The sequence below is a fragment of the Carcharhinus amblyrhynchos genome, chromosome 2, assembly GCF_965287045.1.
Source record: "Carcharhinus amblyrhynchos chromosome 2, sCarAmb.v2.hapA, whole genome shotgun sequence".
NCBI classification, from domain to species: Eukaryota; Metazoa; Chordata; class Chondrichthyes; order Carcharhiniformes; family Carcharhinidae; genus Carcharhinus; species Carcharhinus amblyrhynchos.
In genome coordinates this window covers 52,605,971-52,632,097 of record NC_137325.1, presented here as the reverse complement: position 1 = coordinate 52,632,097, position 26,127 = coordinate 52,605,971, and the positions used below count along the sequence as shown (strand labels likewise).

The window sequence follows — 26,127 nt, the reverse complement described above, 5'->3', positions numbered from 1 at the left end:
GTAACCCTGGTCTCAGTGTGATCTGGTGTTCTTGTTCTACTGCATTAGTGTATGCTGTGAAGGTCACAGTTGAAGAACATCCACTAGATAACTTTGCACTTGAAGATTAAAAAAGTGTCTCTCTCACTCTGATTGCTGTAAGCAAGTCACAAGTCAGCTAAGCCATAAATCGGAAAGGAAATCAGACAACGCTTTTCAACTAATCTACAGAACCAAGCATCTCCAAACTGCTCAACTGCAAAGTCAGTGCCACTGGAATCATGCAACTTAATAGCCACGACTTTTCATCATCTATTCCTCATAGGCAAGGCAAAGATTGGTTTGTTATCTTTAACTTATTTATGGACTCACTTCTCATTTCTAATCAGTTTATACATATATCGTATGTTGCATTTTTACTAGTTCATGTTTCAGTAATGAATAAACCCACCTCTTTTAACTCAAGGGACCCTGTTTAAATTCGCTCCTTTTCAAACATAAATAAATTTGGACTGTGAAAAGGCATCTAACGGGGAAGGGATTTTTTTTAAACTTAACTTTGTTGCAATCAACTGAGGGGATCAAATAGGGAGGGGGGGAAAAAAATTCACCCCTCCTCACCCAGGAACATTCCAATTGGGGCATCTTATCCAGACTCTGAACATACTGGGGGACTTTACCCTGAGTCCAGTTGTAACTATCCCTTTGCGGTTTCTTTGCATCCTCATCACAGCCTAGTTCTCTATTGACAGCAAATTTGAATATATTCCACCATATAAATTAATTATATTGTTAACAGCCAACAACCCACCACAATCCTCAAATCACTCAACTGGTTACATCCTTTCATGCTAAAAGTGGACTATTTATTCCGACTGTTTTCTGCCCATTAAACTTATTGCACCAATCCCAATCTAATCTTGTGTTAACCTTACCTTAAGCATACACCCAGGAAAGTCCAAATATATTTCATTCACTGGTTCTGCCTTACATACACTGCACTCAAAGCCTAATAGATTTATGAAACAATTTTTTTTCATTAAATGGTGAATGCTGCCTAATCAGTGATAAAGTAGGAATAAACAACTTTAAAAAATTCATTACAGCATGTGGGCATCACTGGCTAACATTTATTACGCCAAATAAATCTGTTGAACTTTAACCTGGCGTTGTGAGACTCCTTATTGTGCTTAGCTCATTGTTGCCACTGTGGCAAGTGAATATCGAAGGTAGTGGATGAGGATGAGGTGACAATCAAGCAGAGTGCTGTGAGCTAGATGGTACCAAGCTTAGTGTTGTTGGACTGCATTCATCCAAGCAAATAGTGAGTATTCTAATACACTCCTGACTCTGACTTGTAGGAATTGGGACAGGCTTTGGGGAAGGAAGTCAGACTTGCTTCAGTGGAATTAAATTAATGGCTATGAAAAAAAATTGCTCGAGTGCTAATCAGTTTACACCCTAGCATGGGATCATATCATATTATCCCCTTAACTTGACCTACATCCATCCCTCAAACTATACCAGCAAAACAAATGGACTCATTTTATTCACAACAGCATTAAAAGTTTAATGCTGTTGGGAGTCAGGCTCACCACCAATCTAGGTGCAGCTTAGGTGAGGTGTCATCTCAACATGTAGGTGGCCTCTTTCCCCCTTATCTGTAATGGCTCTTTCCATGCTGGAGTCTCCTATTGGCTCCACAGCTCAAGAACGCTGCAGGGCTGTTCCCCAGAGTGGGGATAGGGACCCCCATTTGACACTGATATCCAAGTGTCTGACAGAACAAAATCCTGTCCACTCCTTCAGGAAAATTTGGCGTGATTAATTTGCTACAAGGATTATCTATCATTTTAAAAGAATAAGCTTAGGCATTTTTAAAAAAACTACAAATTTAAATCTCTCAATTTAGCATGTGGTTTATGTATCTAATCGAGGCAAAACTAAGACTCAAATTTCTAGGGGCTCTGATCACACCACAAGCATCTTTAATTTTTGATTAGATCAATTTTATATTTTCATGTTCTTTGAGCAATTGCTGAGCTTTAAACCATTATCAAGACTGTGCATCATAATTCAAACATACAATGGAAATATTAATTCCAAATCTTCCACTCCACCTCAACTACCACCCCCAATCCAGGTTTCTTAACCTCTGAACATAAAATTATGTGCAGAATTCAATCTATAGGAAGCCCATGCTTAAAGGCCATCCCAGTTTCTTTTACCTCTCAATTCCCCAAAAAGGGGGCCGAATACCTCACCTTTATCTTTGAATGTTAGCTGCAACTTCTTTGATAGCACATTTGCTCCTGAATTACAAGATTCCAAGTTCAAGTTTCATTCAAGGGGGGCTCAAGTACAAAAATCAAGAAGCAAACCAGCGAAGTATTGAGGGAGCATTGCACTCAGGAGGTGCTGTCTTTCAGATGAGTTGTTAATCTGCCAGTTTGGGTGACTGCAAAAAGAAATTCCATAGCAGTATTCAGAAAGTTATCCCAGCGTCCTAGCCAACATTTATCCCTCAGATTCTGGTTATCACCGCATTGTTTTTGTGGGAATTTGCTGAATGAAATAGTTCACAATACCACGCTAAATTGCCCCTTAAGTGTCCAAAGATATGCAGTTTGGGTTGATCAGCCACGGTAAATGTGCAGGGTTATGGAGATAGAGGGTGAGATGCTTTTTAAGAGTCAGTGCAGGCTTGATGTATCAGAGACTTCTTTCTGCACTGTAGGGCTTCAAAGGTTTGAAGTCTTCTTCTTCTGTAAATGCTCTACGTAAATAGTTGTTGAAAGAGATGGTTTATTCAGGACTATATTAAGCTAGAGGTCCTATGTAAAACATTAACAGACAACATGCAAAATTTAGATGACCAAACTGCAACAATAGTGGATAGACAACTTTTTCCAAATCGTAGTAATGCCAACGCAAGCATCTGGATTTGCATAGAAGGCTCAACACAAGTTAAGCAGATTCATTAAATCAAGAGACCAGTGCTACCATTATCAGGTTGAGACTCTTGAATTATCATGGGATAGAGATTAAAAATGTATTCAAAAAGACAAAAATAGTTTTATTAAACATTTTTCCTCAACAGTTAACAAGAAATGGAAATCAACTTCACGGAAAAAACTGGGCAGTTACAAGTATTCAACAAAAACATTGCTCATTAAATTTATAAATAAAAGCTCAGCTTTCAAAACCAACTTATGTATTGCAAAACTGGTCACAATTCCTTAATTTGAGAACAAATTGCTGCACCAGCTCAATATTGGAGCAGAACTTTCTTGACTGATTAGTTACTTCATAATCATTTTTGTTTATAGGCTTGAACTGAGGGCCAGCTTGAAATAGTTACAGCCTGCAATATACAATTGACTTATTGACAAATGGCACTTAGCAACTTAATCAAGTACCCAAGTTTCAACTCATTATTTGCATTACAACAGCAAACTTATTGAATCTGAAGTTTCTGATCAGTTTCCTGGTTATTAGAACCATTCAAAAAAAAAAACCTGAGTGAATTGCAACTTTAGAGAAATAATGCATGGCAAATTATTTCAAAAACCATACATTTAAGCTACCAAAGAAACTTTTACAACAGTGACTTTAGAAATTGGATATGGTTAAAATAATTAAAATAGCCACAATAGGATGCTGAGCCAAAATATACTGCAAGTTGGAACTCGAGCAATTATTTGTCCAAAAATAGCCACCTTGTGCCATTTGCAGTTTAGTTTTTTAAAAATTGACAATGTAAGCAAACAGGTTCACACAAAAGCCATTTAAAAATCAGGGTGACCATGGTAAACTCAGATTCTCAGTACAGATCTAATACAAGCTAGCTGCTGACGTACACAACAAATTTTCTGGAAACAGCCAAGGCAGCCTTATTATTGTCAATAAAAGGAGCAGAAGTACATTTGATATTTATGCATTTAATCAATATATCCTAAGTAACAAATGTCCCAGTCTCAATGCATAAACTATCCAGCTGAAATTCACCTTGCAGTCAAAGGGCATTAAATAGATGGTGAACTTTATATTTTTAGGTGCAAGTTCTTAAACTGGACAATAACAGTACTTCTGAACATGAATACACAAATTCTCCACAACAACCTTTATTTTTACTGCACACTGCAAATTAGTTTTCCTCATCATCTGTGGAATAGGAATGCCAAGTCAGTCTCTCTTCATAAAATGCAATCACAACCTGTGGACACTTAACATTGGCTTCCTTGGATGGAACCAGATCTGCATCATCAGAATCCTTCCTAAAAGTGAAAATAGAAAGAAATGATCTCAATTTCTGATATTTAAAAAATGTTCTAAAGACAACATTGTGAAATCAGGCTTTTAACAAGCCACTCATGCAGCACCAGTGAATCTCAAACTCCTGAACATGTGACACTGCTTTCAGAATCCCTGCCTCTCCCCTCAGCTTGAATTCATAATGACTTCTATCCTAGGTAGATTATTAATCCAATTTGACGAGCTCAGGACCCGAGTTCCAGGCATAAACTGGTAGTAGCATTGGCACAAATTACCCAAAGTATATTAGTTCCCAAGGCCAGTTCCCCTCAGAGATTAAAGATGCTCCAAAATTTGGACAGCAAACTGGTGTATTAGAAAGAAACAGTCATCAGCCACCTGCACTAGATTTAATTGTCCTACCTTAAAATCATTTCTAAAATGATAACCTGATATTACTGGGTTATGTACAAAGAAGTTTTTTTTCTTTAAGCTTACTTGAAATTTGGGCAGTCTCAATTTAACTCCGGATGGAATTAAGGTCTACAGCAGAGTTGTCTATTTAATATCAAACAATAATATGAAAGTTGCCAAACACAAAATGTGTGCAAGTTTTTGTGACCAAGGCATCATTTAAATGCTTCTAGGCCACTTTAAAAATGTGGAATTATTAAATGGATAGAAACAGATATAGAACGTCTGCTCTCCATTATGGCGTAGAAAGAGTTGCATTCCGGAGGTATCTTGTAAAAGATGAAGTGGGACAAGGCCAAGCTAAGCAGAGTAACACTGATTGCCATTTGAGAAATGGCTCACACTAAAATGCAATCACAACCTACACTTTAAAAAAGTTATGTTACCCTCAAGTGAATCAAACTACCAAAGCGACCTGATCATTTCCACATTCAAAACCATTGGTATGGACTGCAGAAATAACAAAATGTTAGGAAAATTCAGCAGCAATGGAAAGAAAAAACAAGAGTTAACACTGAGTCCTTAGTCATCATACACATTCAAAATGTTACCCGTTTTTCTCTCTCCAGAGATGCTGATTAAACCCATTTTTTTCCAACATTTTGTGTATTTCAGATTTCGAACATTTGCCGTATTGGGCTTTCATTTTAGGACGGCCTTCATCCTATATTACATGTAATCCAGCAAAGCAGTGCTATCCAATGCCACTCCATTTTAACTCACCATCTTCCCAAAGGCAATTAGAGATAGACACAAGTGCCAGTCTTGCTAGTGATGTCCACAATCCATGAACAAATATGATAAATAGAACTTGAAAGTTAACATAACCCCAACACAGGCAAAAACAAAACAGCCATGAGGCATCAGGGTAATATTCAGAATATAATGAAAGTTGCAATGTAGTAAGATGCAATTCAACACAAGTATGAAGTGATGCATTTTGGTAGGATGCAGAAGCAGCAACAATTAAAGTTGTTCCTGAACCAACTTAAAAACTGCTAAGAGGTGAATGTTGTTTCTCTCTTCAAGAGAGGAAATAGGAATGACCCTGGTAATTATAGGCCAGTTAGTCCTACTTCAGTGGTCAGTAAGTTAATGGAAAGGGTCCCGAGAGATAGGATTTACGACCATTTGGGAAGATGCAGTTTAATCCGGAATAGTCAGCACGGTTTCGTGAAGGATAAGTCCTGCCTCTCAAATTTGATTGTATTCTTTGAGGAGGTAACTATGTGCAGTCGAAGGTAGAGCAGTTGATGTCGTATACGTGGATTTTAGTAAGGTGTTTGATAAGGTCTCCCATGGTAGGCTCATGAAGATGATAAGGAGGTGTGGGATAGAAGGAAATTTGGTTGATTGGATAAGTAACTGGCTGTATCATAGAAGTCAGAGGGTGGTGGTGGTGGATGGAAAATTTTCAGACTGGAGGCCAGTTACCAGCAGTGTACCATAGGAGTCAGTGCTGGGTCCTCTGCTATTTGTGATTTTTATCAATGACTTGGAAGAGGGGGCTGAAGGGTGGGTCAGTAAATTTGCTGATGACACCAAGATTGGTGGAGTAGTAGATGAGGTGGAGGGCTCTTGCAGGCTGCAAAGAGACATTGATAGGATGCAGAGCTGGGCTGAGAAGTGGCAGATGGAGTTCAACCCTGTTAAATGCGAGGTGATTCATTTTGGTAGGACAAATTTGAATGTGGAATACCGGGTCAACAGCAGGGTTCTGAGGAATGTGGAGGAACGGAGAGATCTTGGGGCTCATATCCACAGATCTCTAAAGGTTGCCACTCAAGTGAAGAAGGTTTATAGTGTGTTAGCGTTTATTAACGGGGGTTTGAGTTTAAGAGCCATGGGGTTATGCTGCAGCTATACTGGACGTTGGTGAGACCACATTTGGAATACTGTGTGCAGTTTTGGTCACCTCACAACGAGGAGGGCGTGGAAGCATTGGAGAGAGTGCAGAGGAGATTTACCAGGATGCTGCCTGGTTTGGAGAGTTGGTCTTATGAGGAAAGGTTAAAAGGAGCTGGGCTGGGGCTTAAGACACGGGTTGATGGGTTTTTGATAAGAGAGGGGATTAAGGGTTATGGGGAGAGGGTGGGAATGTAGAACTGAGCCACAACAGATCAGCCATGATCTTATTGAATGACAGGGCAGGCTCGAAGGGCTAGATGGCCTGTTCTTGTTACGTTCTGTTCTTGTTAGAGGTGACTTAGACGTTTATAAGATGAGGGAATAGATAGAGTGGACATGCAGAGACTATTTCCTCGGGTGGTTGTAGCTTTTACTAGGGGGCATAACTATAAAAGGTTCATGGTGAGAGATACAAGAGGGATTTCTGAGGTAGATTCTTCACTCAGTAGTGGGGTGAGTAATACACTGCCTCCTGTGATAGTGGAGTTGGACACTTTAGGAACTTTCAAGTGGTTATTGGATTGGCTCCTGGGGCACACCATAAATTATAGGGAGTGGGATGGCTTGATTGTGAGTTTAGACATAGCCCGGCACAACGAGAGCCGAAGGGCCTGTGCTGTTGTATGTTTTGAGATGTTGGGTAGAGAAGGGTAGGTTGAAAAGCATATAGGATCCCCAGTTTAATACAAAGTATATAAACAAAACCAAACTAGTCATTATCCATAGGAAATTTACTACAATGGTACTGGAAATGCAAAGCCAGTTACATGGAGATACCAGAAGTTATTTTTGTTCTTAGATTCTAAAAAAGTTAAAGGGAGAATTAATTAAGGTCAGTGTAAATACGAGAAACTGTTTGCACTGCTAGAGTAACCACAACTATAAGGTTGACAGATTATTTCATCAACTCAGACTTGTTTGCTGCTCTGATTGTATTCTCACTGGTCAGTTTTCTTTGGCAAATTCTTTTGTATTAACTTCAAGCCCACAATGTGAACTTCACTGGCTAAGCCTGCATTTATTGCCCATCTCCAATTGCTTTCAAGAAGGTGCTGAAGAACTGCTTTTTTGAACTGTAGTCCATATGATGCAGGTACACCCATTAAGCTAGTGGGAAGGAGTTCCAGGATTTTGACCCAGCAACAAAGAGGAAACAACAACATTTAAGTCTATGCTGCCCTTGCCCTTCTGAATGATAACGTTCGTAGGTTTGGAAGGTACTGTTGAAGGAACATGTACCTTGCTTTGATAGTGGAAGAATGGATGGCACCTCAAGTGGGTTGCCTTCCCCTGAATGGCATCAAGCTTTGAGAGTTGGAGCTTCTCTCATGCAGGCAAGATAGTATGCCATCATCTTCTTGCCCTGTGCATGGTGGAAGATTGACAGGTTTTTGGGAGTCAGGTGGTTAAGTTACTCACAGGACAGTGCAGGCCTTTGACTTGTTCTTGTACCCACAATATGTACATGGCCAGTTCAGTTCGCGTTTCTGATTAATATCCTGGGGGTTGCCACTGACCATTGGAAGATCCAGTGAATGCAATACCATAGCATGTCAAAAGGGCAATAGTTAACATTCTCTTGTTGGAGACGGTCATTTTTTTTTGTGAATGGTGCTTGCCACTTGTCAGTCCAAGCCCATATATTGACTGGATTTCCTGCATTTGGACCTGGACTACTCCAGTGAGTTGTTGCAAGCGGTGAACATTTCAAACTTCTGCACTTTTGTAATGGAAGAAATGTCATTGGTGAAGCAGTTGAAGATGGATGGGCCTAGGCCACTCTCGAGGAACTCCTGCAGATGACAGATCAACAACCAGCAGATAAATTTTCCGATTCCTATTGATGCCATTTCCTCGATACCACATTCAGTCAAATGTTGCCTTGATGTCAAGAACAGTTATTCTTACTTCACCAGTTCAGCTCTTTTGCCCATGCTTATAGCAACACTGTAACAAGATCAGGAGCTGATTGGCCAAGGCGTAGCCCAAGCTGAGTGCCCATGACAGGTTATTGCTAAGCAAATGTTGTTTGATAACACTGTTGATGGCTTGTTCCGTCACTTTGCTGATCAAGATTGGACTGGTGGAGCCACAGTTGGCCAGCTTGGAGTCGATGTGGATATGGCAGCACTGGACTGGAGTAAGTAAAGTAATAAACCTGGTGTTGGAGAGACTTATTTTGGAATTTTGCTCTTTCCTCAGGTGAGTGAGGACTTATGTTCACAAACAGGACATGCATAGTTACAAACTCAATTTACAAGCTAATGGTTGGAATGGGATTCTTCACCAGGTAATCAAGTCTTTACAAGTACAGACAATGTGAGTGGCAAGAGGGTTACAGACAGGTTAGTGGAGGTGCATATTGTCTCCAGTCAGAACAGTTGGTGAGATTTTGTAAGCCCAGACATTCAAGTCATGGGGGTTACAGATAATGCGACATAAACCCAAGATCCTAGTTGAGACCATCCTCGTGTGTGGAACTTGGCTATCAGTTTCTGCTCAGCAATTCTGCATTGTTGTGAAGGTTGCCTTGGAAAATGCTTACTTGAAGATCAGAGGCTGAATGCTTGTAACTGCTGAAGTGTTCCGACAGGAAGAGAACACTCCTGCCTGGTGATTGTCGAGCAATATCCATTCATCTGTTGTCATAGCATCTGCATGATCTTGCTAATGTACCGTGCCTCAGGACATCCTTGCCTGCAGTGTATCAGGTAGCTAATGTTGGCTGAGTCTCAAGAGTACGTACCATGTACCTGATGGATGGTGTTCTCACGTGCGATGATGGCATCTGTGTCGATGATCTAGTACATCCTGCCGAGGTCGTTGTGGCTGGGTTGTGAGATGTTCTACTGAAAGCTGGGTAGTTTGCTGCGGACAATGGTCTGAGGTTGTGCATTTGTTTGAAGGTAAGAAGCGGGGGTGTGGGGATGGCCTTGGCGAGATGTTAGCCTTCATCCATGACATGTTGGAAACCCTGGAGATGTCGTCGTAGCTTCTCTGCTCCAGGGAAGTACTGGACGACAAAGGGTATTCTGTCTTCTGTGTCCCATGTTTGTCTTCTGAGGTCGTCAGTGCGGTTTTTTGCTGTGATGCATCGGAACTGTCGATGGATGAATCCAGCAGCGTATCCTGTTCTTATCAGAGCATCTTTAGGTGTCTGTTAGGATCTGCTCAGATGAGGAGGATCATGTGTGTATAAGGAGGACTTGGTCGTACGGGATGGCTTCTTTAATGTGTTTAGGGTAGAAGCTGGAGAAATGGAGCACTGAGTTTATCCATGAGCTTGTGGTACAATGAAATGCTAAAAGTGACCCACCTTGATGGGGATGCGTGTTCCCAAGAATGCAAACGATTCCAGAGAGTAGGCAATGGTGAGATGGAACTTGATGCCATATTTGTTGTTTCAGTGATTGTTGGAAGAAAATATCAATGTATCTAATAGATAGCGTCAATTAAAGGTCCTGTGCGGATGATATTTTCTTCCTTTGGACTCATGGTGCGCAATCACAAACAACTGTACACCATCCCACCAGACTCACCATGGACTATTCTCCAGAATTGATTGCATTCTTGGACACACGCGTCTCCATCAAGGACATTCACCTGAGCACTTCACTATACTGCAAGCCCACAGATAATCTCTCAATGCTCCACTTCTCCAGCTTCCACCCTAAATAAACTATTCTCTACAGACAAGCCCTCCATATACACAGGATCTGCTCAAATGAGGATTGCAGCAGATGCCTACTGATACTGAAAGGTGCCCTCACAAGAACAGGATATGGCACTTGACACGTCAACAGTTGCGATGTGCCACAGCAAAAAAAAAACTCCTCAGAAGATAAACACAACACAGCGGACAGAGTATCCTTCATCGTCCAGTTTTACCCTGGAGCGGAAAAACTATGACATCATCTCCAGAGCCTTCAACATGTCATTGATAAAGACGAACATGGTCGCCAAGGCCTTCCCCACTTCTCGCCTTCAAAATAACTGCACAACCTCAAACAGACCATTCTCCACAGCAAGCTACCCGGCCTTCAAGAGAACAGTGATTACGACACCACACAATCCTGCCACAGCAGCCTCTGCAAGACGTGCTGGATCATCGACATGGATGCCATCATTTCATGTGAGAACACCATCCACCAGATACATGCCACATCCTCTTGCAACTTGGCCAATGTTGTCTACCTGATATGCCGCAGGAAAGGATGTCGAGGCATGATACACTGGGGAGGCCATGCAGACACTACGACAACGGATGAACGAACACCACTTGATAATCATCAGGCAGGATTGTTCTCTTCCTGTCAGGGAACACTTCAGCAGTCACGGGCATTCAGCCTCTGATCTTTGGGTAAGTGGTCTCCAAGGCAGCCTTCATGACACGCGACAACACAGAATTGCTGAGCAGAAACTGAGCCAAGTTCCGCACACGAGGACGACCTCAACCAGGATCTTGGGTTCACGTCACATTATCTATAACCCCTACGACTTGCCAGGGCTTGCAAAATCTCACTAACTGTCCTAGCTGGAGACAATTCACACCTCTAACCTGTCCTTAAACTTCTTGCCACTCTCATTGTCTGCGCCTGTAAAGACTTGCATTCCAACCAACATCTTATAATTGAGTTTGTGTCTATGTATGTCCTGTTTGTGAACACAAGTCTTCACTCACCTGAGGAAGGAACAACACAAAGCTTGTGGTACCAAATAAACCTGTTGGACTTTAACCTGGTGTTGAGAGACTGCTTTTCATGTAAAGAACATAGCTGGACAATTTTTCACATTAGCAGGTAAATATCAGCGTTGTAGCTGTACTGGGACAGCTTGATTAGGGGTGCAGCAAGATCTGAAGCATGAGACTGCATTAGTATTGCTGGAGTATGCAGTATCCAGTGCCTTCAGCCATATCTTGACATCACGTGGAAAGAACAGAATTTACTGAAGACTGGCATCTGTGATGTTGAGGATTTCATGTTGAATTGCTCTTATGCCAATGGTTTTTTGAAAGAGCTCGCATTCATTAGCCATTTTTGATTTTTTTAATCTTTGTATCTCTCTTTGGGAGTGTAATATTTTTCCCCCAAGGTTCCTGCCAAACGTGCAACGGTTTCCTCCAGCGCTGCAGTTTCTTTTTCATATCTCCTGGCCTCCTCCCAAAATTAATGAACATTCCAATATCTTCTGAAGATGGATTTGTCAATTCCTTGAAAAGCAGCATTAAATTCATTGTTTATTAACTTGGACCTGAAAGATCATTGTAGCATTTGAAAGTCCTTTAACAGATTTTTCCATTTTATTGCAAAGCCCAAGTACTTAGTCTCAAAATTCTGTTAAACTATAGGAAAACTTAAATTTGTTCAATGGACTGTTTCTAAATCTGAATCAGATGGACAATTAGCTGTTTTTCAACTCTTTGCCTTCTCAATCTCTGTATTGGTAATGTCAAAACTGATTTCTCCAATGTAGCATTCATCATCTTTTCCCAACTCCTCACATTTATCTAGGAGCACATATTGGTTCAAAGAGTCTTTTCAAGACAAAAATTTGTGAATGCCTCAAGATTGCCTGGCTATCCTTCAAGCTGAATTCTTCCAACTCAGCTTTTGATATTTTTTAATCTGGAAGGCAGCTTGTAGTGACACTGCAGGAGTCTGTATTGGGACCCTTGATCTTGATGTGCCAGGAGATAATTTCAAATTTTGCAGATGACAACTTGGAAGTATCGTTTACTGTGAAGAGGGCAATGTAAATTTTCAATAAGGGCATAGACATGTTGGGTAGAGTGGCAAATAAAATTCAATGTGGAGATGTGTGAGGCGATTATTTTGGGAGGATGAACATGGAGAGACATCACAAGTGTCAAATTCTTAAGAGGGTGTAAGAACATATGGATTTGGGTATATATGTGGATAGATCACTGAAGGTGACAGGACAGGAGGAAAGAGCAGTTAATAAAGCTAATAGCATTCTGGGCTTTGTAAATCAAGCCTTAAGAGTGCAAGAGCAAGGATGTTATATGAAACCTATACAAGACACTAGCTAGACCTCAGCTGGAATATTTGTACAGTTCTGGGTGCCACACTATAGGAAAAATGAGAACACATTGGCTAGAGAGCAAAACAGTTATTAGAATGAGAAAATTTTTTTATGAGGATAGTCTTGGGACTGAGAGAGGTTGAGAAATTTGATGGATATGTTCAAAATAATGAGGGGGCTGATCATAAAAGAAAGAATCAAGAATGAGGTGATATGAACTTAGTTATTTGCAAAAGCAGCAAATGTGTTGAGAAAATTTTAACACAACTTTTTTGTATTGTCTGCAAGTGTGGAGGAGGCAGGTTCAAGCCAGGTATTGAAGGCGGCGTTGGATGATTACTTGAATTGAAGCAATGGGTAGGAGAGTCAGTGCACACACAATGGGCCAAAAGATTGCCCTCTGTACTGTAAGAATTATTATTTGTGCCTTTTCTTTTCTGCACTTCCAACACTTGTCAGTATTGACAAGCTCCTAGGATCGTGAGTTACTAAACAGAAAGACGACCAACAATGGAAAGTAAGTCTTGGGCCCTCTAGTTAATTTTTAAAACAGAAAATATCCTGGGAGGAGAGTTTTGAACTCCCCCTCCCTTTTTTTTTGAAACTTTTGTCAGTGGCGCTTGTTATAGCTCTCTAGAATTCAAGATGGTGCTTACCAGTTTTGGCGATAGTTCTCATCTCGTGTGGTGGGCTTTGTAAAATGGCAGTGGTGTGCAACTGAATGAAATTTTTTAAACATGGCACCACAGATCACCTATAAACAATGTAACATTGCAAGCAGCAAGGTGTTTAAATTAACCACAGGCTTGCTATAGTTAAGGATTCGGGATGTCATGAGGTTCCTGAGTGGACCAAGTCAATTTTTTCTTGTTTTCAACTTGGAGGCTGTGTTGAGGCACAGTGTCAGGGATCAGGATTGGTGATGGGTTTCATTCAGATGACACTTATTGAATTATAATTGGTAGAAGTAAAAGTGGGCTTGCTGCATCCTGGAAGTGAAAAAGATTTAGTTCACCCTTATAGGTTATATATCAGCTTTGCATGCTAAAACTGGACTCCCAAAGGAGATTCTATAGTCTTCTGCTGTTGTATGGCTTTTGTCTTTATATTCCAGGCTCTTCAGTCTAGTGATTTTTCTGGCAAACCTTCAGTGCATGTAGCTTAAGTGTGAACTTCTTTCAGTTCAGAATCTGTTGAAGATTTTCTCTTTCTTAGCTTTTCAACATTCATGAGGTTGAGGGCTTTTAAAAAAAAAATCACAAGTTGCCACCATGCTGTTTGCAGAATGTGTCTGTTAAATAAGTCTTTGTGGTCTTCTATGCTTACATCAAGTTTTTATTAACTACCTGTAATTATATACAGATACACAATAAAGGGTACAGCAAAGCCAACACCATACTGACCACAGTACTAAGTCTCACATTAACCCTGTACAGTAACTGCAACCAGAATTTCTACAAGGCCAACTAAATTTTCAGCAGGGAGTGAACATAGGAAAAGGAATAGGCTCAACTCTGTGCCTTATCCAAAGAAAAACAGATATAAAAAGATGCCTTGACTAATATATATCCATCAACTGATATGGACCATACTATGTACAAATTGCCTGCCATGTTACCAAGATCAGAACAGTGACTAGTGCTGTATGACACGAGTCAGGAAAAGCATTATATATATTCAAGTTTTTTTAAAATTTTACTGTCTCAAACTGAGCTTTTTTGGTTTTAGTATTTGTCAGGTAGATTTCAACCTAAATGCTTTAATATTAAATGCAGCATATCACTATCACATACACGAATTTTATTTTGTGTATGTGACAGATAAGATAAAATGTGTTGCAAGGCCAACATTTGTTGCCCGCTTGCTAGGCCATTTCCAAAGACAGTCAAGAGTTAACCACATTGCAAATTTCCAGATCTCCTTCCCTAAAAAGGTATTATTTATTACTGTCACATGTATTAGTATATAGTGAAAAGCACTGTTTCCTGCATGCTACACAAAGTGTACCATCCCCAAGGAGAGTGCACAGAATGTAGTGTTACAGTCATAGCTAGGATGTAGAGAAAGATCAACTCAACACAAGGTAGGTCCACTCAAAAGTCTGATGACAGCAGGGAAGACGTTGCTGAGTCAGTTGGTATGAGTCCTCAAACTATTTATCTTTTTCCCGACAGAAGAAGGTGGAAGGAAGAATGTCTGGGGTGCGTGGGGACCTTGATTATGCTAGCTACTTTTCCGAAGCAACAGGAAGCGTAGACAGAGTCAATGACTGGGAGGCTGGTTTGAGTGATGGACTGGGCTTTGTCCACAAGCCTCTTTAGTTTCTTGTGGCCTTGGGCACAGCAGGAGCCATACCAAGCTGTGATACAACTGGAAAGAATGCTTTTGTTGTACCAGACATGCCAAATTTCCTTAGTCTTCTGGGAAAGTAGATGCATTGGTAGGCTCTTGCAATGATAGCATCAGCATGGAGGGACCAGAACAGGTTTGTGATCTGAACATTTAAAAACTCGAAGCTCTTGGCCATTTCTACTTCATCCCCCTTGATATAGGGGCACATCCTCCACTATGCTTTCTTAAGTTGATAACCATCCCCTTTGTTTTGTTAACATTAAGGAAGCTTGTCGTAGCACCAGTTCACCAGATTCTCTCTTTCCTGAACTCCATCTCGTCAGTGTTTGAGATCCGACCCATTACAGTGGTGTCATCAGCAAACTGGAAAATCGAGTTGGAGGGAATGTGGCCAGTCATTGCTGTATAGAGGAATATAGTAGGAGTTTGAGGATGCAACCTTGTGGGATACCAGTTGTAAGGATGATCATGGAGGTGGTGCTGTTGCCTATCCTTACTGACTGCAATTTGAGTTAGGAAGTTCAGGATCCAGTCGCAGAGGGAGGAGCCAAGTCCCAGGCCACGTAGAGACAATGGTATTGAAGACTAAGCTGTAGTCAATAGATAAGAGTTTGACATAGGTGTCTGTTATCTAGGTGTTCCAGGGTTGAATGCAGGGCCAGGGAGATGGCATCTGCTGTGGATCAGTTGTGGCTGTAGGCGAACTGTAGTGAGTCCAGGCAATCGGAGGCCGGAATTGATTCATGCCATGACTAACCTTTTGAAGTACTTCATAACGATGAATGTCAGAGCCACCAGATGAGAGTCATTAAGGCACACTGCTTGGATTTCTTTGGTACCAGATGATAGTCCTGGGGTACTGATCTAGATGGGTTTTATGAGACTGATGACAGCTTGGATACTACTATTGAGAGTATGGTATGTAAATTCCACCAGATACCATGGTGGGATTTGAACGTACGTACCCAGAGCATTTGCCTGAGTTTCTGGATTACTAGTCTTGTGAGATTACCATTATAGCACTGTCACCTCGCTACTACACAAAAAAACTGAAGAAATGTATTAATCAACATCTGAGCTCTAGCATGATTTAGAATAGAAATCCTTACCATTTCATTAGAAACATTAATTCGCCACTTGAGTCAGTAGCACCAATGATGCGTTCTGGTTCTAACCCCCTTGCAAAACCTCTTGGTTGGTTGTCGTTCTTATAAAAGGAAAATAGTTAATTACATACTTGCATTGTGTCAACTGAAGTTTTAGAAAACAAATGCAAACATAAGCAAACTACAGAAAAGGATTATACAATAACGGATATTAGGAAAAAAAGGGTTTGAAACCAAGTAAAAAAGTGTCAGTGCAAGAACTGGCACGGGCCAAGACGACTTCACACAAGGATGGATGTTCTGGCTGGACCTAGACAAGAGCAAGTACACTCAATTTAGTTCATGCTACAGCTAACATGGACGCGAGCTTTAGTACATAATGATGGTTGGTTAAAGTTGATGTGTTTGAGTTTAGAGTACTGGAGGCATTAACCATTCTGATCCTGTATCCTTCACTTCCTCCTGCTCTGTACTCCCATATTCAACACTACCCACCTCCCCAACTTCTTCAGCACAATTCAATTTCTCCTCTTATTTGGCTCCTGTATGAAGTCACTGTGTCTTGAGAGACCACAACTTCATTGGCTAACTTGTTTTTGTAGCTCTGCCCTCAAGCCATCAGACACTGGCTCTTTGGCTTCAATCTTCACCTCTAATAGGTTTTATTAACTTCTCCAAAATATGCCAATTTGAGCCATGCTGAAGGGCAAAATCACAAGAAGTTTAAAGAGTTCAGTGTTTGTGTCAACCTTTTACTAATATATTTGAAAGCTAAATCAACTGCTCCTCTCCCGCTCAACAACCCTGAGCATCTTCTTCCGCTCCAAAGATTTATCAATTTTTTTCTTCAAAAACTGCAATGATTTCCCCACTTGCAATCCCCACAGGTCTCTATCATCCATTTGAACCCATCCTCTCAACCCATTGGTTACTACTCTCAGCTCTATTCCTACCACAGCCAAACTATTACCACAGTCACCATGGGTTCCTTTAACTGCCCCCAGTTCAGCTGTCATTTCTGGTCCCTATGGTCACCAACACTGGACAGAAGATCACATAGCACTTTTAAAGGGCAGGGGAGCATTCTTGGTTTCATGGCCAACATTTATCCCACAACTACCACCAGCATAGCAAGTTAGCTTTGTCATTTATTACTCCCCCAAGCACAGCGTACTTAAATTTCATTCCCCTCAACCTCTGCAGTGTTGTACGAGGTTAAACTCTTGGGATTTTTGATTATTATGAATTGACAGCTTGTCCTGAGTGGTGAAGATGTTCAGCTTTTGCCATTTTATGCACTGAACCATTTTCCTCCATTGTGTCACTTTCTACTACTTAAATGAAATCAGCAGATATACAACAGTTCCAAAAATCACCACTGGAGCAAGACAATTTGAAAAAAGTATCATAGGGAGACAACTCAAAACACCAAGTTCAGAATGTCAATCATGTGCAATCTTAAATGCCAAAAAGCTAACAGTCCCATAAGAACTCCACTCACCAAGTTGATTCACATTTGCAATAAATTAAAATTTATCTTTGGGCTAAGGTGTTAAGCAGGTGGCAATCTGATGCAAATTGGTCATAAACTCATGACGTGAATTTATACCATCTGCTACATTCTTCCTAATTGAGTCAGATTCACAATGTATGAGTGTAATGGGAATAATCAAATGCTTGAAGCCCCAAGTGCATTGATACAAGCTACTTTTAATGCACCCAGCAACTAGACACAAAAGAACTGGTTGTGACTACGTACCACAGTTCTTGCCTGCACTTTTTTTAAAAAAGAGAAATAGAGAATTACTTAGTCCGCCTTGCTGTAGCAAATAAAAGCTGATTCAGCTGAATTAGTTCTGGAAATATCAATTTAAAAAGACAGTGGCTTACAGGATCCTTTTTCTTTTTTGGCTTGTTTTCTTCACCCTCATTTTCAGAGACAGATTTTCTTTTGAATCCATCAGTACGCTCCTTGGTGGCCTTTTGGGAATCCAGAAACTCCTGGATCAACTCTGGGCAATCTAAATTGTCCTCTGGCTCCCATGTATTGTCAGCACTGAAACAGGTTCATATCAAAACTGAATTAAGTGTTTACTCCATTCAACATATTTAGAGTATTCTAATTAATATATTTAGCACGGATCACACTAAATTAGTTTAATAAAAGCTAGAAAGAAAGCACCACATGCAGATCCATAGTTGGCATGACATTTAACAGGAGCAATTTGTTCCACTGGCACTCACTATCCAGTTCTTCCCAGGAAACAGTAATGCAAATGCAAAAAAATGGTTCAGCATTAGAGTATCCTCCAAGCTATGCAAGAAATGTATACAGTACAAGAGGTTACCAAACAGGAACCATACTGCTCATTGGAACACTAGAAACACCAATATTCAATACTACAGAGCTGTGGATTATAAACTAGAGGAGTGTGTCTTAAAGGAACTGTCGCTATGACTTTGACCACAGTGCTGTAACACAAGTGCCAAGACAAATCACCTTAAAGGGACCTAAAAGGTTACCAATGCCAACCACAAGCTGGATTACACGCACAAATAAAATGCCACTTTTTAGATCAAGGAAAAAAAAGAATTAAAAGTCAGTGACTTGCAACTTTGCAAACGTTACGAGCACTTGCTTGTTTGTTGTCGTCAGCACTGTGGAATCTCTCAACATAAAAGGATTAGATTTCACAGTACCAAGTGCTACATCACTTGGCAGAACTGTTTCCACACTTGTGGTAAACGTCAATGTATAATGAATTTTATGGTCTTTGATTCAGACAGGGAAGTTAGAAGCCAAATGATTGAAACAATTTCACTACATTTGGTGCCAGTAAGGTATCGACTTTACGGCAGCCATTTTAAATGTTACCAAACACCAAACTTGATTTTATTTCTGAGCTCAGAGCTTCAGCAGAAAAAAAACAATTTCACCATCAATATGAAAAATAAAGAGCAGAAAAAGTTATTAGAGGTTTGCCCTTGCAGTAAAACTCCTTACTCTGTAAAACCTTTCCATTTCAGAAGATACTCAACCCTTCCTTGCACAACTCGTCTGTCTAACACTCTTTCCACAATATATTCTTCCGGCTGAACATCCTCAGACTTTTTCGTCTTGCTACCTTGTTTCTTCCCCATTTTAGCTGTTAAAAAAAGAACAGGATGATAAAGCACATGGCAGTTCCCAAAAACAATATTTACATATTCTTAATTTGCATTGAAATTTGCAAATGAATGATAAATCAAAACACGTAATACCTGTACACTCCCAATTACCCATGCTCACCTTTATGTTACAATCAAGTCCGAGCTAAGGCCAGCATTTGTGTTTCAAACATATACTGGTTTTCCCTATTCTATTGGAATGCATCTTTCTCATGATGGCTACTGGTACCAGGTATAGTATGAACAATAGAAGTTTTCCACTCAGGTGGTCTATGTACTGCATTGTTGTGATGTAAGGTTGAACCAAACTGACCACCAGCAGCACTCAAATGCACGTACTGTAGTTGGTTAGTCCATATAGACAAGTGGTCTGTAGCTTTGTAGGTTACAGCACCTCAAGTGCATCTTCAAATATTTAAATGTTATGAGGTTTTCTTTCTTTGACACAAGCCCCACCATCCTCAAGGTTGAAAAAGAGTCTCAACTGCACCACCCAACCCAATCCTTCCACCAATTTAAAATATTAAGTTGAAAACTGTATGCTCAAAACATGTCTGCATGTGTATGCACACAGTTCAAGCATCAAAGTTTTGTTAAGAAACAAAATTATGGCTGGTCTCTCAGTATTAAACACAATCTTGAGGCTGTGACCTACTTTTTGTACAGTTACACTTGAAACTGTTACACTAGATGTGAGATACGTTCAAACATGTCCAAGGCTCAAGTACTACATGCTGCAGAATCTAGATATAGATCCACATGTTTACATTTAAACGTGCATTATTTAATTTGTTAAAAAAGTGCTTTTCTCCAACTCAACGCCAAATTTGCCCACTTGAAACTGAAGTAATCACAAGGTACCCAAGCAACAATGCCGAAGTGTTATCAGTACAATATATCTCAATATCGATAAATCAATTAAATGCCCCACTTGAACTATTAACTCTCAACAAGAGGAAAAAAGGATCAGTACCACATAGGCAGACAAAACAACTTAAATCATATGGAGCATTCAAATTTAAGAGGCTTTCAATAAATTAAAGCTACAACCTATAAGAAAGCTCAATTGCAAATCTTTAAATTGGGGTTCAATTAGAAGCACAGAACTCCTACCAATTTTATTGAGTGTGAAACGTTAAGAGTTTTATTTGGGTCACTGGTACTACTCCTACTTTGGGATGCTTTAATATTACCTAGACATTTTATGTCTACTTACCCCAAGGATAAGTGCCAACCAAACACATCAGTCCATCGAATGGTGGCTCAATTCGATAAGGGATAGTGAACTAGTTTTTATTATAACAAATAGTGCAAGCCCACAAACAAACACTGTTATTGAATTCAATTTCCTTATTTGCCATGATGGGTTTGAACTCAACTCCTGGGTCAACATCCACAAGTGGATTACAAACTAAAGCAGAAGCAGAGACAGGGAAGGGATATATAATGTATGTACTTGTATTTTAAAGAGTTGGTTTCTGTGCCAGGAGGGCAATACAGAAAGTGATCCTCAAAAGGAACTGGTTTCAAACACATTTCTCTAGGAAGATTTGCATTCAAGACTTGAGTCAGTTCTCACCTGACTTGTCATTCAGGTGGAATTCCCTCAACAGCATAACCAATTCAGTAATGCTAAAATTTATAGCACTTTAAGCTAATCAGCACTGTCAAAATTTCAGAAAATGTCATTAAGATACAAGAATGGAATGCAAGGAAACAAAAACAAGTGTAGGTAAGCAAAAAAAACCAAATCAGGGTGCTAAGGAAAGTGCAGGCCGTAAATCATATTCTTTAATGCATGAAACTTAAAGCCTGAAATCAAAAAAATGTAATTGGGGAAGCTTTTCAATTTAAACGTGGTTTATTCCGTTGTCATAAAATGTATTCAACGATTCAGAAAATATAATGCAGAACTCGGTGAAAAAATATAGAAACACCATAAAGTAGCAGAAATGACATGTTACTGCTGTAATTAAAAATTGAAGGCAAATGTTCAGATTCTTCATTAATGCAGCAAACTCAGTCAATTGATAAATGGGGTGGAGCTATGTTAATGAGCGAAAGAGATTCCAGCAGAGGCTTTACTGAAGTGGTGAAAAAATTTGAAGAAACTCAGATGTAAAGTGCAAGCTCCTTTAAATGTGAGCTTCTTGACCTTCTGCAATAAAACTTTACATGCTATTTTTGCCATTATTTCAGCAGAACTGCAAAGGAAATTCCAACCCAGTGACAATTTTGAATTCTTGAAGGCACTGTTGATGTAGAACTGAAGGAACATGTTTGAAAATCTTCCTACAAAAAGGCAGAACACAATCTGTAGCAGATATAGTAGATAACAGTGATATGTACAAAGACCATGGGAAATACATGCCCCTCAGACAATGTTTTGTTAGCTAGCCTGGCTTATAAAAATAGGATGGCCCTCGAGGATTTTAATGGTCCACAAATGCATTCTATGGCTCAGGAAATAAATCAGAACAAACCTGAACAACAATTACTGCTGTAGAGATTTTGAAATAAGCTAATTTGTTGGGTTAAAGGAAAATGTACATGCTCTTGTTTTATGGGAAAAACAAGATTCAATCCAAGAAATTTAGATACGTTCTTTGGGGGTCAGATTTTAATAATTTAAATTGTTGAGCAATTTTGCTGTTTTTTTTTTTAAACAGATCATTGTAAATTTAAATCTAAATTAAAATAACTATAGATATGCAAAAGTGGGAGGAATAAAAAACACTGGTACACAGTTTTTGGGTGTGCCTTTGGCTATTATGGCAAAGTTCAATCATTTTGTGTTGAAGGCAAGAGGGACTACCCACACATGCTTTGCAATTTGGACCCTTGGATAAGCATTTTTGTTTGGTATAATCAAATGTATTTTAGATTTAACAAAATTTCAAGGCGAAGGAAATTATCTAGCCCACTGCACTATTTTTATTTAAGCCACCACAATAGCATGTGTTTGGCTAAGTGTTGCACAGAGAGAAAAAAAAGTATGCAAATTCAAATGCTTGCTTGTGCTCAGCAACACAGGTTTCCAGGTAATGCCCTTGGGCTAAGGAGGAAAATCTGATCATGCTGCCAAATAGTAATTGTTTGAAATTACTGCTGAAGGTATGCACGCTTCCAGATACTTAGGAACATTGAAATTAAGTCAGCTGTGATCTTTCCTTTCTCTCTCACCTCACCCCATCACTGAAATATTTCCTATATTGAGTTTCAAGGTGCCAATGTTATAAGCTCTATCGGCCCTTCCTCTCATTTTCTAGAAAAGAATGAAAATAATACTTGTACACCCTATTACTGTTCAAGGATCACATGCATGCAATAGTAGGAGCAAGTGAAGAGAGTTTTGGACAACTCAATCTTTTGAAAATTGTTAGCAACTTTCCTTAAAAAAACTAATTACTGCGGATCTGGAATCGGAAATCAAAAGAGAAAATACTGGAAAATCTCAGCAGTTTGGCAGCATCTGTAAGGAGCGAAATGAGCTGACGTTTGGAGTCCAGATGACCCTTTGTCAAAGCTGACTGCTTTGATATAAGGTTATCTGGACTCAACGTCAGCTCTTTTCTCACCTTACAGATGCTACCAAACTGCTGAGATTTTTCAGCATTTTCTCTTCTTTGGTCGCAGTTTTCCTTCACTGCTGTTTCTTATGCAGCGAATAGCTGAGCCATACAAATGAGAAGTCCTAGGGTTAAATTCTACACTAGCTAATCCTAACTGGGACAGCAAGAGATATAAGTGGGTTCAGTCTCTCTGGGTTAAAAGGGAGAAAGAATATTTTAGCTATCCTATTAAGAAACGGGCAAGATTAAGTTTGATTACATAGCCCTTTTTCCAGGCTGTGAACTCTAAAAGAGAAGGACCACATGTGAATGCATCTTAGAAGCCACTCCAGCAAGGCTGAGATGACAAGGAAGAGGAAAAGTGAAAAAAAACTTTCAGAATTTAAGCCCTGTGGACTTGATAGTCAAGGTACATTCATAACACAGCAAACTTCCAACACACACACACACACACATGGCAGTAACAGCAGGAGATATTCCCGGTCAGCCAGGTGATGGAAAGGATATTGGAGCCTCTTCAAATCACTAGCCATAGCTCCAGACTACAACATACATGCAAAACTGCATGTTGCCACAGCAATTCACACTAGTGAATTAGAACACCATCAAATTTCAGAATTTGGTTTGTCATGGAAGATAGACAGGAGAGCATTTACCTGAAGTTGCAAGTTTCTGCATTTGTTTCATAAAAAGGTTGTTAGATGTATGCATAATCACTACAAGGAACCACACCAAACACATTTAAGCTCCAATAACAAATCTAAGAATATAATTGAACATTTTTCCTAGCTCCACTGAACACATCCATGATATTCCCCACTTACTAGCTCTATGAACAGCTGACTATCAAAATTTGAAGATTTTAGCTGAGCAAATTCTTAGTAAACAAAATGGCAGACTTATAAATTTGTAAGTCCTTTATCAACTCCAACATAAAAAATGGCACAGTAACTATCTTCTGAATAGTGTCAATTGCATGTTGAAAAGTCATTGTCCCAAGACAAAATGTCAACCTCATTCTGTACTCAGAATGGCAGACCTGGCACCACAACAGGAACTCAGGTTTTGTTTAGGGCCTGGGAGTTGTTAAACAAATTTTACTCAACACTCTACATATGGTCAAATGGTTAGGTACTGTAAATGGGATATAACATGATGTATGTGTTTTATTATTTGTAAACATGGATTAACTCACTAGTAGAAACAAGGCTAATAGGAGAAAAAAAGGAATCTTCAACCGTGGTCATCTTCTACTTTGTATCCGCCTACACAAGTCCCTAGGAAAAAATAATCAGCAATTGCTCACATAGATATATAAAGTCAGCATTTCAAACATTTACATTTTGGTGTAAACATGATATTAACCATTTTAAAACTTGTTTAAAATTAGATTTTAAATAGAAAAGGGATACATAGTGCAAGATGGCAAAGGTTATAGGAACCCAATTTAGATCAGTCAACTGCACAGGAACATTCCCAAAGCAACATTACATCAAAGTAATGAATTCGAATTTATCACACATTCCTGTTGTGTAGTGTTTGATTCGAGCGCAGGTTGTATAACACATTTAAAAAGTTAAGTCAAACTTCTGCTAAATTTTAAAAGACAACAGTTCTAAAGCAGAATAATAATTATAAAGCTAAGTACGTACAGAATATTAAGCTCATTTTATTTCTCCTTTGATTTATGCCTGTCAACATTATCACACCAACTAACTGGCCATTGGAAAAATACATTCTCTGTTGTGGCTTACTACCCTTAATCTTTGGATTCTACTTATGGTGTTTATTCCGTTTACATTCGCTCGTTCACCATTTTAATCTTGCTTTCTAAACGTTTTCCGTGAACTCACGACCGAAGGTAAGAAATAAACAAACTTATGAATTTCCTCTACAACTACTTTGGACTAAATTACACAGTGTTGCAAGTAGTATTAACCTATCGACTTTCCCCATAATGGAAAATAAAGAATGCGCAGTTCAAAATGATTCCAAGCCTTAAATTCAGAATTTTTATATATGCTGTTATCGGGATTCAGCTCGATTGCAAAAGTGCCACTTACAGACTGATAATTAATTTCAGTATTTACTAAACAAACACAAGCAACCGATTTCCGCACTGGAGCGTAATTGAAATTTCTTTTGAATTACCCACTTACGCAACAACCTTGCATAAATAATTTGTCTAACGAAAGGAAAAATATTCAAACAGCAACCAGAGAATAAAACCCAGAACAGTTCTTGAGTGAACAAAAACTGAAGTTAATGCCCCCTCCCTCCTCCCCCAGGTCGGAGTAAAATTTTCCAACGATCCCCTCCCCCCCACCCCACTCACCCACCCAGCCAGCCCGCCCACCAGGAAACAGGGGAAGTAAGTAACAAGTCCTTGAAACCTTCACTCGACAATCAAAATAAATACGGGTAAAAAAAACACAGGCTCAGCTGATTGTAATGGAGAAAACTTCCGTGAGCTGCCGCTGCGCAGGCACAAAAAAAATCTACAGCGAGTTCGGGGCCTACACCACCCTAGTACACTCGATTTAAACGGAAGTTTGACCAGTTGGCTGATTTAATCTCCAACAGCCGGAGAGCTATTGGGCCCCGACAGGGCGCGGTTTATGGGATGATAGGGGGGGCGGGTGAGCCACGGGACTGTAGTAAGCAGTGAGGCTCTATTCGGCTGGCTTGCAAGCGAGCAGCCTGCCCTACCTGCCCAGATTCACTTTGACTCCAGCAGCCCGGCCTCTCTCCCTCCTTCTGAGCTCCACTTGCAGTCCCGCCAAAAACACGCGCTGGGCAACCGCGCATGCGCGCACCGCAACACCGTCCGTTGACATTCTACACAATTTAGTTTGATGTGAGCTATTTATTAACCCAGAACCGGCTGTCAAAGTGGAAAAACTGCCCCTTTTCTGCTCAATAATAAAGACTTCGTTTCACCCCTCAAGCACCTCGCGCCCGTCACGTGATCCAGATTACATTTTTTTGGGGGGAATTAATTTTAGAAATTGCACCCATGACTTCAACTAGATTTTCATAGGGAAAAAAGACGCCATTCAAAATTATCGCCAGTAAAATATTTAAAAAATGAGTTTGAATTGCGTCATAGCCGAAGCGGTTTCGGCTTTTTCCGCCAAAAAGTCACTACGGCTTAATTATTGTTACTAAATGAAGGTACGCAACATTTTTTTAAAATATACGTTCTTTTTTCAGAAGTGTGGCACATAATTATTTTGGGGTGCTTTTTCGAATCCTACCTGACTTCGTCG

The 26,127-nt window shown here is 39.8% G+C and overlaps 1 protein-coding gene across 4 annotated transcripts; it reads right to left on the bottom strand.

The window, feature by feature from the left end:
* Positions 1–3,030: 3,030 nt before the first annotated feature.
* LOC145354362 (chromobox protein homolog 3-like) lies at positions 3,031–25,693 on the bottom strand. 4 transcript variants are annotated; one of them, XM_080205576.1, is made up of 6 exons: positions 25,568–25,686; positions 24,054–24,135; positions 19,123–19,264; positions 18,009–18,174; positions 16,122–16,219; positions 3,031–4,256 (listed from the first exon to the last, which is right to left on the bottom strand). In XM_080205576.1, the coding sequence occupies exons 2-6, from the start codon at positions 24,103–24,105 to the stop codon at positions 4,127–4,129; spliced, it is 588 nt and encodes a 195-aa protein (XP_080061702.1). In that variant the 5' UTR covers positions 24,106–24,135; positions 25,568–25,686; the 3' UTR covers positions 3,031–4,126. The 4 variants fall into 4 exon arrangements, with proteins under 4 accessions (XP_080061702.1, XP_080061711.1, XP_080061719.1 ...); XM_080205585.1 differs by lacking the exon at positions 25,568–25,686 and adding an exon at positions 25,252–25,375; XM_080205593.1 differs by lacking the exon at positions 25,568–25,686 and adding an exon at positions 25,018–25,096.
* Between the last annotated feature and the right edge of the window lie 434 nt (positions 25,694–26,127).